Source organism: Stegostoma tigrinum, chromosome 18, assembly GCF_030684315.1.
Source record: "Stegostoma tigrinum isolate sSteTig4 chromosome 18, sSteTig4.hap1, whole genome shotgun sequence".
Lineage (NCBI taxonomy): Eukaryota > Metazoa > Chordata > Chondrichthyes > Orectolobiformes > Stegostomatidae > Stegostoma > Stegostoma tigrinum.
The window spans coordinates 7,847,412-7,867,178 of record NC_081371.1 but is presented as its reverse complement, the minus strand read 5'-3'; the positions used below and the strand labels follow the sequence as shown (position 1 = coordinate 7,867,178).

Genomic DNA, 19,767 nt, shown 5'->3' with positions numbered 1-19,767 from the left:
CCTTACAATATATTTAAAAAGCCTAATGAATGATGAATTTATCATTTCTTTGCTGAATTAATTATTAATTTTATAGATTGAGTTTATTATAGCTCTGAGGTACTTATGCATCTTTACATTTACGGTCTGCCTGCCAAGTGTCACCTAAAACTAATTAAGGTAAAGGGAATGAGAAAGGTCAAAAAACATCAAAGATGACTCCAGGACTTCATTTAAATATAACACAGATTATAAAGTGCTAAAGTGTCTGGCAAATGAACTGTAACAGGGACTGATGAATGATTCCGAAGGACAAGTTTCGTGCTCACTGACACCATGCATACAACTCATATAAAGAGTAAATGAAAGATCTATTCATATAAACAAAATGACAGTTGTGACAAATTACAAAAGGAAAAGCCAAAATGATTTTCTATCGGGGTCTAAAGCAACGCTATACACAGAATGGAAATCACTGTACCACAATAAACCCAATCTAAAACAGGCCTTTTACCCACAGGACAAATACTGAAAAACCAGAGTAGAATTAGCCCAACACACCTTAATATATAAAATGATAAGTATCTCCGTACCACTATTCTAAACGCCTCTAACCAAGCTGTAAATAAAATTGTGGTGTGCAAGACAAGATTATGAATCCATAAACTTCCCACATTAGCAGCATTTTATGTCTTATCTGTCATACATTCTCAGATTTAAAAATTTTGTTTATTCTGCAGCGTTAATCCTTATGGGAAAACATTTTAAACCAAAATGAAGATACACAATGTAGGGAGACGTTAGTTAAAATTCAGCAAACCTAACATGAAAAGAGAAATAGCCTTTATCCACTTGGAAACAGAGGACAGATCTACATCTGACAAAACCTCTAATTGCCTGATGCTACTATACTACCAAACATTACTTTGATGCTACCTTTTAGATACTGTCAATCCTGTTGTGTAATGCAAGCATTTTCTGTTCTTATTTTTAAAAACTGCTTTTCAACCACACAGTTTTATTGAGTCTACAGTTTTCTACTTACTGAACATGTGGAGTAGAAATCTATCCAAGTCAAAAACAGAACCATATCTTGGGAACTCAAATGGTTATTTCTGCTTTGATGCTGCAAGCTCCGACTACTTGTGTTTGTGGTAATTGAACTTGCCGACTGCAGGATAATTTATTGCATGTTTCTGGGATAAGTTATTCAAAAGATTAATCATTCTACATCAGTTCACCTTTCAAAAAAAATGGAGTTTGCTTTACTGTAATGTTCGCTTCTAAGGAAGGAATAAAATCATTGTTTAGTTTGTGAACAAGTTATGAATGGTAATCAAATAGGGATCACTCAGCAACAAACTATTTAGAGCTTTGTTATTTAAATTTCAATATCTATTTCTCCTTTTAGGCTAAGAGCGTCGATGACACTAAACAAACCAACCTCAACAGTCCTCTGCAATAGAGAATTCACAGATTCACTATCCTCAGAAGAAATGCCTCCTGATGTCTGTCTTCAACAGGAGACCTCTTGCTCTGAGATTACATGCTTGGCTCCTAGATTCTCCCACGAAGTGGAGCAACATTTTCACATCAACCCTGTCAAGAGCCCCAACGATATTGTGTGTGTCTCAATAAGGTTGCCTCTCATTCTTCTAAACTCCAATCAGTACAGACCCAACCTACTTAACTGCTTCACGCAAGACAGTCCGTACATCAGTCAAGTGAACGTCCTCAGGGTGAACCCCAATGCTAGTTTCTTTTCCTTCGCTAAGGGACTCAAAGCTAAGGGACACAGCAGTTCCAGTGTGGTTGGAGTAGTGTCTTGTGTAATTTTAGCAAGACCTACCTATTTTGCATACTTGATGCTGTTTGAAATAAAAGCAAACATTCCACATAGCTTCCCTATTACCAGATAAACTTGTACGTTAACTTTTTATAATTCATACATGGGGACTAGCAAACCTCTCTGAGCTGTTGTTTTCTGTAGTCCTTCTCAATATTCAGCTCCTCTTCTGCTTGTCAATGTGCACAACCTCATTTTCCCCACTTCATATCCCATCTGTCAAGCTTTTGTCCATACCCCAAACTGGTCCATATCCCTCTGCAGACTCTTTTGTTATCCTCATCACTTGCCTTCCCACCTACATTTGTGTCATCCACAAACTTTGGTTTGTACCATAATTTGTGTCTTTTTAAACCCATCATCACAGACTGTAAAATAATTGTAGCCCCAGCTCTGATTCCTGCAGCTGATCAACAATACATATGGTTTGTGTGACTTTTCAAAACAAAAAGATCTACCAACTTGGCATTTTATTAAACACAGTAATCAGTTTATTATCAAAACAAAGCTTATTCTATATACATGCAGTAATTGGCTGACATAGCCAGTAATACAGAAGCATAAAAGTATCCCCAGAACACACTCCGATGTGCACGTGCCCACAATCAACAAAGTAGCTTTGAATGTATGACATTTTTAGAAAGTGAATACAATAGTCTTGTTTATTTCATAAGGCTGGGTTAAAAAACAGAATTCTTCATATGATTGTAGATAGAGAAAACTATGAGGGTGCTTTATCATCTCGGAGCTGGTCACAATGCTGAGTAAATGATTCCGTTGAATCCATAGTAACTATTCTGCAATAACAGTTGTAAGCACACTGGCATTTATCAATGACTTTACACACTGGCAGCAAAGATTTCAGTACCCTAAGATCAGCTCTGCTTTTGTTCAGTTCTCTATATGATGAACTCAAAAGTTTAAAATAGGTTGCTCAAGGCTACTGTAATAATTTTTGATCAATCACTTTTTAACCACAGCTTACTGAATCTTCCCTTTGAAAACTCATAACCTGAACTGGAACAGACAACCTAACTATGACTTTTCATTTGTGCTCTTTCATTTTCGAAACTCGCTCACAAATACATTATACTCTAAAACCTATTTAGAAAATTCACTACCTGACTTCCAGGTCGAAAATGAGAAAAATGTTATCTTTACAAAAGTAAAAGCCTCTGTTGCCACTGTATATTGACTACTGTGAACATAAGGTACAGGATTTAAAATCTAGTCAGCTGAAAACCATACATGTTTCAGTCATGATATCTGGGTGCCAATCCTCAAACTGAATAAGTGTTGAAATGCAGAGGCCTTTCTTGTGCTGATTCCAGAGGATAGAATCAGAGAGAGTGTCAGTAGAGTACAGTAACATCAGTCTCAAACAGGCTCCTATTTCTCTGGAAACAAAGCTGCTTGCTACACAGGATTTCCCCACCCTTGTCTGCCTTCCGGAGAGACCACTCTCTCCGCGACTGCCTTGTCCGCTCCACATTCCCCTCCAACCCCATCACACCTGGCACCTTCCCCTGCAACCGCAGGAACTGCTACACTTGCCCCCACACCTCCTCCCTCACCCCTATCCCAGGCCCCATGATGACCTTCTATATCAAGCAGATGTTCACCTGCACATCTGCCAATGTGGTATATTGTATCCATTGTACCTGGTGTGGCTTCCTCTACATTGGGGAAACCAAGCGGAGGCTTGGAGACAGCTCTACAGAACACCTCCGCTCGGTTCGCAACAAACAACTGCACTTCCCAGTCGCAAACCATTTCAACTCCCCCTCCCATTCCTCAGATGACATGTCCATCATGGGCCTCCTGCATTGCCGCAATGATGCCACCTGAAGGTTGCAAGAACAGCAACTCATATTCCGCTTGGGAACCCTGTAGCCCAATGGTATCAATGTGGACTTCACAAGCTTTAAAATCTCCCCTTCCCCCACTAGATCCCAACACCAGCCCAGTTCTTCCCCTCCCTCCACTGCATCACAAAACCAGGCCAGCTCAACCCCTCACCCCACTGCATCCCAAAACCAGCCCAGCCTGTCTCCGCTTCCCTAACCTGTTCTTCCTCTCACTCATCCCTTCCTCCCACCTCAAGCCGCACCTCCATTTCCTACCTACAACGTCATCCCGCCTCCTTGACCTGTCTGTCTTCCCTGGACTGACCTATCCCCTCCCTCCCTCCTCACCTATACTCTCCTCTCCACCTATCTTCTTTTCTCTCCATCTTCGGTCCGCCACCCCCTCTCTCCCTATTTATTCCAGTTCCCTCTCCCCATCCCCCTCTCTGATGAAGGGTCTAGGCCTGAAACGTCAGCTTTTGTGCTCCTGAGATGCTGCTGGGCCTGCTGTGTTCATCCAGCTCCACACTTTGTTATCTTGGATTCTCCAGCATCTGCAGTTCCCATTATCACTAATCAAAAGTCTTTTTGGGGTTATGAAAGAACAAAGCTATTCATACAACAGCAGTGACATGAAGTGAAAATAATGGGGAATTTTGGTTTGTGATATACCATTCTCCATTTCCCCCTAATTCTTTATTTTCCATTTCCAGGGTCCGTTTTGTATTAGGGTGTAACTCACATTGGTTTAATACCTCAACTACAGTTGCAGCCTTCATTCATGACTCTCGGCAGCAAGTCTTGGCCAAATATAAGTAGCTGGCATCAAGTCATGCCCACAAAACAAGTCCACAAGCAGACACTGGTGCAGACAAATAAGTCGTTTCCTAAAAGGTAAATTTTAGGCAGTACCTTAAAAGGAAGAGTGGCAGAGAGGTCCGTAAAAGCAATTTTAGATCTAAGGGCCTAGATAACTGAAGCCAATGATTGAATGAAAGGAAGAAGAATAGATAAGGTTTTAGACAGAAGGAACACAGAATTCTCTAAACATTGTTGAGCTCACGGTGACTGGAGATAAGGAGGCACAAGACCAAATTGTTATTTATATTTGCTGGAGTACTTCTGATTTCATCAGATCATTTTTCGTATTCTTGCCACGGAAGGCGCCCTGACCTATTTTACAAGGTCCCTTCCTGAAACTCACCTTCTGGAGGCACGTAATATGCAGTTATGATTTAACTGGGAAGATTACACAGATAATCCACAGGTCCTATTGTTCCACAAACTGACACAAAATGCTAAAAACCCAATTGGACCTCCAAGTTGATCAGTTAGCTGACCTGCCGCTGTTGCGGATGAAAGCAATTGACACCAAGTTCAGTCACTAACATAAAACAACAAAGTATTGTAATTTAAAGTGACAAACTCTTGCCTCTTTAAAAAAGTTCAAGCGCGCACACGCTCACAATTAACACTAGCGAAAGGCAAATAAGTCGACACAGATACTAAAGGTGAAATAGAAACTATAGATAGAGAACAAAACTTTGAGGATAAAGACTCCAGGTGACAAAAATGCATTAAATAATCTCACACAGACAACATTCTGATTTTAAGGCCGCATTTGAATGGGTGGTGTCAAGAAGCCTGAACAAATCTGGAGTCAACAGGAATCAGGGGAAACTCTACTGGTTTGAGTCATACCTGGTACAAAGGAAAATGTCTGAGATTGCTGGAAGTCAGTCACCTCAACTTCAGGATATCTCTGTAGGAGTTCCTCACGATAGTGTCCTGAGCCAACCATCTTTGACCACTTCTTCAATAGCCTTCTTACGGTCAAAGTGGTGGTGCTTGCTGATTATTGCACAATGTTCATCGCCATTCACACAGTTCCTCAGGGACAGAAGCAGTCCATATCCAAAGGCATAGACAATATCCAGGTCTGAGTTGACAAGTAATATGTCCATCTCACAAGTGCCAGGCAATGGCCTTAACTATCATCCTTTGACATTTAATGGCATGAGCACTACTGAAAACCCCACTATTAAATTCCTAGTGGTTACCAATGACCAAAAACTGAGCTGGACTGACCACAGAAATATTGTAGCTACAAGATCAAGTCAGAAACTGAGTAACTGCAGTAATTCACCTCCCGACTCCCCAAAGCCTGTCCACCAAGGCACAAATCAGGGATGTGGTGAAATACTCCCCACTTGCTTAGATGATTGCAACTCCAATAAAACTTGGAGAAGCTCGATACCATTCAGGACAAAACAGCTGGATAATAGTTTGTGGATGTGGTGCCACTCACTTCTTCCACCACCGATGCTCAGAGCATCTAACCATAGCACTGCAGAAATTCACCCAAGCTCATTTTCCAACACCTTCCATATGCATGACTACTTTCATGTAGATGAGCAAATACAGCATACATAGGAACACAATATGAGCGATCTCCTCTAAGCCACTCACCATCATGACTTGGAAACATGTCAATGTTCCCGTTTTGCTGTTTGGTCAAAATCCTCAAATTCTCTCCTTGTGGTATTCTCAGTGTATTTAAAGCAGACGTACTACAGCAGTTTAATCAGGTAGGTCACCATTCCTCATGGCCATCTGGGAATGGGAATGGGAATACTGGCCCAGCTAGCAATGTCCACATCACATAACCTTTTGATATTTTAAATCACTGATGAAACACTTATCTGTAAAAGTGATGATTGTTCTGATGTGAGTTGATCAGGTGGACCTAGGTCTTTTCTGGTTAGATTTCTCCCTCAAACTTTCTTGGTCCTTACCTTTTCACTCACACGGCAAGAAATGGAGAGTCAGATATTTTCAATTTGCAAATTCTGGATGTCTCTGGCTATCTTGCAACCCAAGACTTGGAGTAAACTGTAGCTCAACTAATCTGAGGTCTGTCATCAGGCAGTGTTTCCTGAACTCAAAAGGTTTGACGCCACTCAGTCCAGAAAGAAAAAAACTCACTGCTTCTAAAAAAAAAAGCAACATTCCCCATAACACCTAAAAATGTGCACTACTTGATTTTACAAAGTTGAAAACTTCTCCAGTTATTTTAGCTATATAGCAGTGTCTGACATCCCTGCCAGTTTATTGTCCAAAAACAAAAGACATGTGGCCCCTTTACAGCCCACATTTACAGTTTTTGATGGGAAGCAGGGTGACTCACTTCCTGCCAATATTATGACATCAGGTGAACATTTGGTTAGTGGAACCTGGAATACATAAATTGGCCACCACGTTTGCCTTCACAGAGGTAATTATAGTTCAAAAGTAGTTAACTTAAATAGGTTGCTTTGAAACTTTCAGGACATGAAAGACATTGTTTTAAATACAATTTTAATTGTCAAAAGAAAAATGGTGTACCAATGGCAATGCACAGACGTGGAATAATGCAGTTAGCCATACCTGATGAAGGTCACTGCCAATCGCATATTCTTGGAAATAGCCAGGTGCTGCCGAGGATGCCCGAATTGCCTGCCATAGCTTATATTTACAGCCACCCATATACCGTGACCGTACGCTGGGAAGGTGATTGTAGTTTCTGAAGACGAATGCTTTCAATGGTGTCCCTTTATTTACAATAGTACTTACAGCAGCCACCTGAAAATTAACACATGATAAACATTCAACCACATTGTTCAAGATGTCCCCACTTTTAATAGGGACCACTGCAACAACTTTAGAATTAACTCCTGTACACAATGCAACTTAACTCATTGTTTTTACATTATATTCCACTGCCAGATCTCCTTTAGCCTTTATATGCAAACTCAATTTTCAAAGGTTACTTACAAAAATTCCTATGAACTTGATTTGAATATTTTAATAGCTTTAGAAAGTGTGTTCTGCAATTTTACTCAGTTGAACTAAAAGTTATTAGAATGACATAGAGGTAAACAACACACGACTTAGCAACTGGTAACTGGCTGCTCCATTCCACCCATCCCAGTTTCCTTCTCTTTCAGCACAAGCCTCCTTGGGCCATGCGACCTCTGCAGTCAAACATACAGTGGGCTCGCTATCACTATCAATTAACTGCATTTGTTCCTAGGTAACACAAGGCACTCATTCTGTCTTAACTCTTGCTCTCCTATAATGTGGTACACAGCATAAAGATGGCTATTTGAAAACTTTGTAGACTCCCCACAACGATCGCCAGGCGAGAAACACGTCAGCAGTCAAGGACATCCAGCTTCCGATCTTTGGCTAAGTGTCCTCCAAGACAGTCTTCCAGATACATAACATAGAATAATTGAGCAGAAACTGATAGCCAAGCTCCGTGCTCAAGAGGATGGATGTAACCATTACCTTGGGTTCATTTGTAATTCACAACAGGGTGTGACACCATCTACGACAGCTTTAAGTTCTGCAAGTTTCAGCACTTGGACTACTGTCAATTCCAAGCCGCAGTAGCAGTTTGGATAGCAAAATCTAATGCAAAAGCAATAGCCAGCAGCAATGTTTAATATCAGGTCAGATTTAAATTGGTGAGTTAACTTTAAATAGCCACATGATGTGTTAATTTAAATGGGGATAAATAAAAGGAATTGTGTTTTAATCATTCTGTTCAGACATGCTTTGACATCTCTGTTACAAGTGAGACTTCAATTTGGATTTTGTGTCCTAGAAGTAGGGACACCACCATTGTACCAGAAGATCTGATGTCTCGAGTTTACATTCCACCAGCTGTGGTGGGATTTAAACTAGTATACCTCGAGAATTAGCTTGAGTTAGAATTAGCTTGACTTCTGTCCACTACCACTATGCCACAGCTCCCGTAAACAGTGTAGGGTTCATCTCTGGATGGTGTGAAATCAAGCCGTTAGTTAACACCTGAAAGCACTAATCAATTACAGGCTGTTGAAATGTATAGGATAAGCAAGTCCGAGTGGTTAACAAAGGGTCAGAAAGAAATAATAGAAAGAAAGATGACAGATTAAATTTCTACATGAAAGAAAATAAGCACTGATTCCCGAAATACTGCCAAGATGGTAAACCTTCAGTGGTTAGGTTAGCACTTTATAAAACAATAGTCATTGCAGTTATGCTATTACAGCTCTGATTAAGCTAGAAAAACAATTTGTTGGAGAGTATAGGAGAAAGTAGCTCAGCAGCCCCAAATGGAATGGCAATGAACCATGAACAAAGACCAAAGCTTGGCCTTTCCAATTTTAGTTCAATTTAGCTCTACTAAATACACACAGGCATTTTACTGTGTTAAAGGCTTTACATAAATGCCAGTTTTTTCATTATAATCTAGAAGGAAGACGATGAAGCTTCACTGGAGAAAATACAATATTAAATGGCAAATATTGGTGAGGTGAACCCAGAACATTACTTTATATTAGGCAGGAAAGTTAAGACAAGGGGAGAATTTAGTCAGAAAAGTGCATTTAAACGTATATTTAAGAAACGCATTCTCTGAAAAAGTGCTAAATATTGGAATAATGAATTAAAATAATGGAAGCAAAAATGTTAGGAATGTTAGAATATTGCAACTTTAGTTGCATATTACAAAATGGATAAAAGTCACAAGGTTCACACTCATTTTATGTTCTCATTGGCAGAATACAAATGAAATTTGTGACTCCTGCAGAATAGCAATTAGCGACAAACACAGTTTTGTTTTCCCTTTCCTAGTTTAGGAGCACGAAGGCCCTTGCAACACAAAGCCACCACGTAATTTAATAGATAAATTTATTGCCTGGAAATCGTTCACACAAGTTTCACATGAATGTTGAGAGATTAAGTGCCAAGGTAACACTGTTAGGAGCCACACTGAGTTGTTGAGATGGGGCAAGTTAAAAAGTGACACAGACTGGAGTAGGTGGGAAAACTATTGCAAATGGATTTCAATGTGGGAAAACGGAGATACTTGCTACGGGGGAAGACATCAGGAACTGTGAACGAACGAATTGTGGGAGACTAAAGGTTGGTGCCAAAATGCAACAAAAAAGACCAAACTTTAATGCTCAACCAGTAAAATAACTTTTATTATTCATGTATTCCTCAGATTCTATAGATATTTTATTCTGCTGACCTACACTTTGTTTTGTTTGTTGCTTTGTATTAAGAATTGCAATTGGAAGTATCCAGGAATACTATTCTTCAATGACAGAATCCTCAGCATTATGTTCTGACCTCCTAAATTTAAAATAATCTTCCTTAATCCATCAATTAATTTCAGAAGAACAATAAAACAAAATTATATATGTGTCAGTTCTAAGTAATTTCCACAACAGAATGATTTTACAATATTACCCAATATATATTGTCTATGATTAAACACTACTGAAGAAAATTAAAATATTTAATATAGTTCTCGTCATACTTTCACATTGTGGAACCATAGATTGGCATCAGAAACAGCACTACTAACAGCATTGCAAAATTAATCAAGGAGGAGCAGTGGGTGTAATATATTTAGATTTTAAGAGGTGTTTGTTAAGACACCACACATTAGGCTACTTAAATGAGAAAAAGATAAAGGAGGGTATTTTGAGGGTGATGACCTAAAACTAGTGGAGTGCCATGAGAATCCATGCTGGGGGCACTATTATTTACAATATACATTAATAACTTGGATGCCAGATGTCAATGTACTGTACTCAAGTCTGCAGAGGACAAAATGAGTTGCGAAGATGACACAAAGATTTTGCAGAGGGATATAAACAGGTTAAGCGAGTGGGCAAAAACTTGGTTAATGGAATGTAATATGAGAAAACATGAGATCATGTAAGAAGAAAGGAGCAGAAAATTATTAAAACTGAGAAAGACTGCAGAAAGCTACAGAACAGAAGAATTTGAAAATCCTAGATCATGAATCTCAAAAAGCAAGGATCTAACTTTAGTGGTAATAAAGAAAGTAAATGCAGTGTGGTCTTTATTTCAAAGGGAATGGAGTATAAAAGTGGGGAGTTTTTGCTAAAACTGTACAAGATGAGGGACACCACAGCAAGAATACTATCAACAGTTTTGAGTCCCCTATCTAAGGAAAAGGTACACCGGCATTGAAGGCAGCCCAGAGAAGGTTCACTTGGCTGCTACCAAATATGGAGTGATTATCTTATGACTATTGGTCGAGTAGGTTGGACTTGTACTCATTGAAATTTACAAGAATGAGAGATTCCTTTATGAAAAAAAGAGAAGATTCCTGGAGGAACGAGACAGGGTAGATGCAGAAAGGTTGTTTCCATTTGTGGAGGAGTCTAGGACTTGGGGAAACAATCTCAGAAATACTGGTGCACCATTTCAGACAGAAATTCCCTCTCATTTATTCGCTGAGAAGGGCAGAGAATCTGTGGAATTTTTTTTTAAAGCCACGAAAGGGCTGTCATGGTTAGATCATTAACCATATTCAAGGCAAAGACAGGCAGGTAAATCATTAAGGGATTCAATGGTTATTGGGAAAATAACTAAAAAGTGGAGGAGTTGACCATCATCACATTAGCCATGATCTCACTGAATGGTGAAGCAGAATCAATGGACTGAATGGCTTCCTTTTACTCCCCTGTCTTAGTCTTATAAAAGGGATGCTCCTGAACTCATCTCCTGAACATATCAAAGGACCTATTTGAAAGGCAGCAGGACATACGAAGAAGATATTTTAAAATGGTACATTAAGTGCACCTAAAATAACTTGCATTATCAATAAAGTCAACCTCACCATTACAGAAAATGTTTCCATTATATTATTTTAGAAATTTGGATTGTTGTTAATTATATTCATTCGTTTATTTCTACTAGTCAGCACTAATTTTAATTACATTAGCTAGAGAGGAAAAAGCATGGCGTACAAACCTACTAAAATTAAATTTGGACTGTGTGTTGAGCTTATCTCAATCGATGACTCCACAACCTGAAAAATATATCAAGGTACTACTGCATAAAATTTTAGTTAGCAGCTTTGCATGTTACAACTTAATTGATCAAAACAATGTTTAAGTAATTGCCTAACAACAAAAAAAAGGCCAAGAAATCTTCAGAAACAACAGAAAACAAAAGACCTTCAAATAGATGCCAATACTTATGAGGCTAGATGGTTCCAACTGTATGCTGATCAATGATGTGGAAAATGTTTATTTAAATACACAATTACTGAACCAAGGTCTAACTCCTACAAGGACAATATTGTTTCTCATACGTTGGAGGCTGTTATTTTTGGATTTAACATACTAGAATGTTCATGCAGGGATCTCAAAATCTGTGTAATCCATTTCATGTTGGATTTATCTAACATTTTCAGTTTCTTCACTTTAGCTTTCTCGCAATTTTTAAGTGGGATGTTGGCTCCTCATCAATGTGTAATGGTAACATCTTCCAGACTGCATATTCACCAGAGACCCCTTTTGAGACAGTAGTAACGAGAAGGCTTTGTAGATGCTTCTGAGATGCACAATTTTCAAGCATCACAAACTGCTCAATGTTTTAATAAGAATCTACATAATCCAAAATGCAGTCAGTCCTGCTGAACACCCATTTACAAACTATCTCATAGCTTGCCTGTGGACCTCCTAATAGGTGCAATGCTCAGTGTGATGTGGTTCTGAATTGTATGATCCAGGAGGTTCCAAAGTCAGTGTTGCATTGGCAATTTCAGCAAGCAGTTCAAGAGGGAAAAAGTGACAACTGCCAAATTCCTGACCAAAAACCGTTGAACTCTGGCAGTCCGTGAACAAAAAAAGTAGGAATTCAGTCAAGTCAGTGGAATTATAGAGCTGTGGTCATTAAGATTTGAGCATCAATCTCTCCACACACTTTCTGATAAAATGGAATATTTTCTCCAGCATATTTTCCCCCGCAGATGCCTTTAATGTCAAATCTAAGCTTGCACTCTTATGCTTTGATTGATGTGAACCATTCTATGATGCCAGTTGCCTAGATCAATAAACATGTTTACTACTTGGTTTATCCTCTGCATTGTATCTTTCCCAATGATTTCAAACTAGAACTTGGGCCAAATGGAAGCCATATCCTTTAATGCAGGTTTCCCTTGCCAAATTTCTTCTCAAACCTTCCCGATACTTCACATGAAGAAGTTTTTGTTTACATCACCTTGTGAGGATACACAACTATGAAGAGAAACACAACATGAAACCAACAATGTACTATTAATCATTGTACAAGTGTATATGATAGGGTGGCAGCATTTTGGTCGTCCAACTCAATTCTTTTGAAAACCCGGTATGCTGGAAAATTTCAGCAAGTTTCAGAATAGGAATTTATTTGACAGCTTCGCAGCAAAATTAGAAAAATTTCCAGCTGATTACATTTTCACCTCATCTACATTCAACTCACTCAGTTATCAGTGAAACTGGCTCAAAGTGAGAAGTTATTATATACAATTGCTGCTCATGTTCTATTCCTTGTGATCTGTCAAGTCACTCAGTATGGGCACGTGACTAGAATACTGGCAAATTCAAGTTGTGATGCAATGCAAGATCAGCCAAATAGGCCCTGCAAACTTTGATTATGTTGCTATGAATTTTCAGAACTTTATACTAAAAAAATTGCCATTTTGAAAGCACTGTAGTTCTGCCACATTCTTAAGGCTTTCTTAAAATAAAGGGAAAATGTGATCCTACAAATATTACTCGCTCCAGCCCTCCTTAGAACTAGAGATTTCAAATTTTAAACTCCAGACTACAGTCTGTGTTACAATTCTGATTTTTCAGAGTTTAGCTGCACAGAAGTTATCTCATTATGACGAGTACGATTAATCTGTTTCTCCTGTTACACCATTCCAATAAGTATGTGGTTATAATAGGCCACCAGGCCTCTAACTTTGTGCCAATTAAAAACACCTGGTTATCATTAATGGGTTCAAAGTGGACAGTCACATTTTTAACACCCTTTTGCTCATTCATTTAGCCTACCAATAATTGTAATTACAGTTCTATCTACACTCCCCTTTGTGGACATACTTGAACATGTGCCAAGATGGCACTAACTTGCAAGGCTGGAGTGGTCAACGTTTGGTCATTTGAAGTGAAGGCTGATGAGAGCAGATTAGAAGTGAAGGGAAGAAGGAACATTTTTTGGAAGCAGAGAACCATTGACCATGTTAGATTTCTTGTGAGCCGAGAAGAAAAGTGGGTTGTAGTTTAACAGGAGACAGTATGAGCTACCGATACTGGAGTCCAAGTAACAAGGTGTACAGCTGGATGAACATGGCAGGCCAAGCAGCATCACAGGAACAGGAAAGCTGATATTTCAGGTCTGGACCCTTCTTCAGAAATAGGGGAGGGGAAGGGGGCTCCAAAATAAATAGAGAGGGGGAGGCGAAGATAGAAGAACAAATAGGTGGAGAAAAGACAGACAGGTCAAGGAAGAGCACATGATGCCAATACAGGGGAGTGTAGGTAGGGAGTTGGGATGGTCAGTGAGGAGGGAGGGGCGGGCAGGAGGGAGGGGCGGGCAGGAGGGAGGGAAGACAGACAGGTCAAGGAGATGGGGATGAGGCTAGTAGGTCGGAAATAGGGGTGGGGGTTTGTCAGTGAGGTGGGAGAGCAGTGAGCAGGTGGGAGAAAAGACCGACTGATCAAGGAGGTAGACACGAGATGGGCTGGTGTTGGGATGAGGTCAGGGGTGGGGAGATTTTGAAGCTTGTGAAGTCCACATTGATACCATTGGGCTGCAGATGTCCCAAGCAAAATAGGAGGTGCTGTTCTTGCAGCCTTCTGGTGGCATCATTGTGGCACTGGAGGCCGCCCAAGATGGACATGTCGTCCAAGGAGCGGGAAGGGGAGTTGAAGTGGTTCGCGGCTGGGAGGTGTAGTTGTTTGTCACAAACTGAGTGTATGTGTTCCACAAAGCGGTCTCCAAGCATCTGCTTGGTTTCCCCGATGTAGAGGAGGCCTCATCGGGAACAGTGGATACAAGGTACCACATTAGTGGATGTGCAGGTGAACATCTGTTTAACATGGAAGGTCTTCCTGGGGCCTCGGATGGAGGTGGGGTGGGGTGTAGGGGTAATTGCATCACTTCCTGCGGTTGCAGGAAAAAGTGCCGGGGCTAGTGGGGTTTGTGGAGCACACAAGGGAGTCGCAGAGAGTGCAGTGTCTCCAGAAGGCAGATAAGGGTGGGGAGGGAAATATCCTTGGTAGCGGGGTTAGATTGCAGGTGGCAGAAAATGATGCGTTGATTCAGAGGTTGGTGAGGTAGTACATGAGGACATGGGGGAATTCTGTCTTTGCTGTTATTGCGAGGAGGGGGTGTGAGGGCTGAGGTGTGGGAAATGCGAAAGATGTGGTCGAGGTCGACCACTGTGGAGGGGAAGTTGCAGTCCTTGAAAAATGAGGGCATCTGGAATGTCCGGGAGTGGAATGTTTCATCTTGGAAGCAGATTCTGTCAAGGTGAAAGAATTGGGAACAGCGGATGGTGTTCTTGCAGGAAGGTGGGTGAGAGGTGGTGTATTCTAGGTAGCTGTGGGAGTTGGTGGGATTGAAATAGATATCAGTTTCCAGGTGGTTACCAGGAAGGAGAGAGAGGTATCAGAGATGGTCCAGGTGCACTTAAGGTTGGGGTCAAGAATTGTTTGAGCTCCTCGTGGGAGCATGAGGCGGCACCGATACAATATTCAACGTAACGGAGGAAGAGGTGGGAGATTGGGCCAGTGTAACAGCGGGAGAGGGACTGTTCCAAATATCCCACAAAGAGACGGGCATAGCTTGGACCAATGGCCACCCCTTTTTGTCTGTAGAAAGTGGGAAGAACTGAAGGAGAAGTTAAGGGGAAGGGCGAGTTCGGCTAGGCGGATAAGGGTGTCAGTGGAGGGGGTCTGATCAGGCCGGTGGGACAGGAAGCAGCTGTGGGTTTTCCGCCATCTGCATGGGGAATGCAGGTATATAGTGACTGGACCTCCAAGGTGAAGATGAGGTGTTGTGGGCCAGGGAATCGGAAGTTTTGGAGGAGGTGGAGGGCGTGGGTGGTGTCGTGGATGTAGGTGGGGAGTTCCTGGGCCGGGGGAGAAAATGGAGTCAAGATAAGTGGAGATGATTTCAATGGGACAGGAGCAGGCAATACAGTAGGTCGACTTTATGGACTTTGGGAAGGAGATAGAAATGGGTGGTGCAGGGTTGGGAAACGATGAGGCTGGAGGCTGTGGGTGGGAGGTGACGTGAGGTGATGAGGTTATGGATGGTTTGGGAGATTATGGTTTGGTGGTCAGGGATGGGGTCACAACAGCAGTTGGAGATGAAGAGGTTGAGGGAGTGTCGGAGGCTTGGGGTGGCATCCAGGAGAAGGAGTCAGTGGAGGGGTGTTTTAGGCTTACAATTAAAGTAGAAGCACTTAGACGACAGAAAAATTGTTCGATGTCCAGGTGTGAGTGGTATTCATTGATGTTTGGGTGGAGGGGGATAAAGGTGAGGCCCTTAGTGAGGACTGACCATTCATCCTCAGTAAAGGGGGGATGAAGAAGATCCGGCAGGGCTGGGGGCTGGAGGCTGGTGTTTACTGTTGAGCTGCAGGCAGTGGGGGCGGTGGGCAGTGCGGTGTTGGCAGTTTAATGGGAACGAAGTTGAAAGAGCAGGACAGATCCTCTGTAAAGGAATATGACAAAGAAAGATACAGAAGGAAATGAGAGAATGATGCAAATTTAAGAAGGCTGGGGGAAAGGGAATAGGATGTTTGGCCTGATTGGTGAGGGGTGAAAAGGGAAATGGCAGAGCTCGTAAGATGGTCTTAATTTTGAAAGCTAGCAGCTCACAAGTTCCGCACATTTCTTAGAGGTAAAAAAATTGAGACACAGAAGAAAGAGACATTTAAGAATAGAATGTGAAGAAGAGATGAAGGGTTATCTTTGGCCTTTATTTCAAAATGAATGGAGCACAAAAGTACCAAAGGTTTGGCTAAAACTATACAAGGCACGAGTTGGACCACAGTGGGAATACTGTGAAAAGTTTTCAGCCACTTATTTAAGGCAATTTCTATTGGCCTTTATAGGGCGGCACGGTGGCTCAGTGGTTAGTACTGCTGCATCACAGCGCCAGAGGCCCGAGTTCAATTCCAGCCTCGGGCGACTGTCTGTGTGGAGTTTGCACATTCTCCCCGTGTCTGCGTGGGTTTCCTCTGGGTGATCCGGTTTCCTACCACAGTCCAAAGATGTGCAGGTTACGTTAGGCAGATTGGCCGTGCTAAATTGCCCATAATGTTCAGAGAGGTGTAGATTAGGGGGATGGGTCTGGGTGGGATGCTCTGAGGTTCAGTGTGGACTTGTTGGGCCAAAGGGCCTGTTTCCACACTGTGGGGATTTCTATGATATAAAGGCAGACCAAAAGGAGGTTCTGGGACAATCTTGAGCATGGAGCAAATACCTTAACAGGGGGGAATGAGCAGGCAGGGCCTGCATTTACTCCAATTTAGAAGAATGAGAGGCAACCAAATTTAAAGATACGAGCTTCTTAAGCAATTTGACAGGGTAGATGCAGGAAATTTATTTCCCCATTCAGAGAAAGTCGAGGGCAAATACTCAAATGTAAATTCTTGCAAATTTAAGAAGCAGATGAGGAGAAATTTCTTTTCTCCGAGGGTGCGAATCTGTGGAATTCTTTAGTACAGAGTGCTGTCAAGTTGGGTCATTAAGTAGACTCCGACACCAGATAGACAGCCATTTGGTACAAAGAACAAAGAACTAAGAACAAAGAAAGTTACAGCACAGGAACAGGCCCTTCGGCCCTCCAAGACTGTGCCGATCCAGATCGTCAGATCGTCTATCTAAACTCATCGCCTATTTTCCAAGGATCTGCATCCCTCTGCTCCCTGCCCATTCACTTGCAGTAAGGGAATCATGGCTTCTGGGGAAATGGCAGGAAAATGGATCTGAGGATTATCAGATCAGTCATAATCTCATTGAATGGTTAAGCGGACTCAACGGTCTGAACATCCTGCTTCTGCTTCTACACCTTACAATCTTTGCATTCCAGGATTACCCCAGAATAAAGACCAACTTTTGCAGATGACAGCAAGACAAGATAGTGTTTTACGTGGTCAGCCAGATCTGGCAGCAAATAGTTAAAGCAGCTATTCATCATTTGCAGAGATGTAGGAACCATACAGGGAAATGACCAGAATGACATAATCAAGCTCATAACATGCAAATCCAGAAGGGAAAGCGCTACTGTCAGAACTAAGTTATCACATGCTAAAACACTGAGGACCTGTTCATGATCCCAAGACAAGACGCTCCAGGAGGAGGAAAGCCTCAAAAGGAGGCAAGCCCAAGAAAGAATTTAAACCGATTTAGAAAAAGTCTACATGAATCTTCAAACAGTAACTTACAGTTTGGATAGTGGTGCTTACATGGAAAGTGATATTTGAATATTACATTAATATCAATGGTACTGATCCCAGAAGTGCACATACCTCCACAAAACAATCGTAAAAAGATTAAATTTCAAAACCCTTACTGCGCAAAGCAAACTATACAGGATTAAAAATGAAACATGAATCTTTAAACACTAATCCTCAACTCTTTAGTCATCCCCCTTTTCTAATCATCCCAAAATTGAATTAATCAGCCCTCCTCTTGTATCCCTTTGTCAGGATCTCATCCTCTCTGCTCGAACACCATCACATCAATTCTTCTACATTACAATTTTCATCCAAAGAACTACATCAAGTGCTTCAGCAAAAAAAAAACGCTAATTGTAGACTATGAAGTAGGCTTTTTTGGAAATTGTGCATTCAATATACATTCCTGCTCAGTTTCACCTGTCATTGATTTGAAAATGAGCAGTCGTTCCATAATTCCACGGTTGCTTCAAAGCTTCTATTATCACAGTCAATTTTCTCCAGCAAAATTGATCATTATCAATTGTACCGAAGTAAAATTCTACTTGGGGAGCATTTACCAAAATTATTACTGCTAAGGGAAAAAAAAATTATACTTCAATCTTGCACTGATCAGATTCAGGGACAAAAGGACTACAGTATAATTTTTTAAACTGCAAGACTAATGGCAATAAATACAATAGTAGTTAATATATTAAGTCAATACAACAAGCACATTGTGTTGTAAATTTCTGTAATGCCAAAGGGTAACTCACCTTAGGACTTTTAGGGTTCCTTGCAGTTTGAATTAGAAGTTCTTCACCCATTCTCTCTCTGTAATTGAGCACAGTATTAACCCAAGTTATAGAAGATGTCAAGAGTAAGTTAGACCTCAATAAACAAATATAACTGCTAGAATTTGAATCATTGATAGTTACTTTGTCAGCACGTGCTCAAATTCTAATCACTCACTCGATGAATTTGTTAATCGAGATTTTGCCCATAAAGTGCAGTTGGAACAACCACATTGTAAGGTAATTACTAAAAATATAGTCTACTTGTACAAATAGTGGCCTTTGTGGAAAAGCAGTACAGCTCAATGAGTTTCTTCATTTTATTAATTCATTCTTTATAATGCTGACTTTCTCAACAAACAATATTTTCGAATTTTGCTTTAGCATTACATGTATTTACCACAGCAAATACTCAAAAGTTTTAAACATGTTCGGCAAAGTTAATAGCTTTCGTTTTGAAAGCTTTTACACAGTGCACATTTTCCAGTCAGCAACAAATACTGGGGCTTGTTCAGAATATTGAAATTAAAGGAAATTTTCAATGGCATATTTTGCCTGAAATACTTGGAAGACCCTTGCACCTAAAACAAGTATGCACTAATTTCCAGAAGAGTAGCTCAACTCTTAAAAGAGAAATCCCAAGGCAATGTCCATAATTGAAGACTTCATAGTTTTAGCAAGCATTTGACTCTCATGTCTTGGGAATGCACAAGCACCTGCGACATCCGGTGGAAGAGAGAGGGAAAGATTGTTGCCCTGAGAGCCATACTTTTCCTCCATCCCAAAAATTGTTAAAGCAGGAATCACCTACGGATAACTATCTGTGTTGGAAGCTACAACTTGAATAGTGAAAATGCACTGCCAAAAGTCTCTGGACTTGCACTTTTCCACGACCCACTTTATGGTTAAGTAACTCTGCTCCAGGGGAGCAATTTTTGTTTTAAACTAGGTTACTCAGAGAACAGCAATATCCTCAAAAAAGTCTCCTGTAAATCACTAAACTGCGAA

General features: G+C 40.8%; 1 protein-coding gene across 1 annotated transcript in view; it reads right to left on the bottom strand.

Moving 5' to 3' along the window:
• Nucleotides 1–19,767, bottom strand: part of pnpla8 (patatin-like phospholipase domain containing 8) — a 57,710-nt gene that overhangs the window by 11,199 nt on the left and 26,744 nt on the right. The window contains exons 7-8 of the mRNA XM_048549034.1: nucleotides 18,742–18,799; nucleotides 7,099–7,293 (exon numbers count right to left, since the gene is read on the bottom strand). Of these exons, the coding sequence (XP_048404991.1) occupies nucleotides 7,099–7,293; nucleotides 18,742–18,799 (253 nt within the window). The remainder of the gene's footprint in view (nucleotides 1–7,098; nucleotides 7,294–18,741; nucleotides 18,800–19,767) is intronic.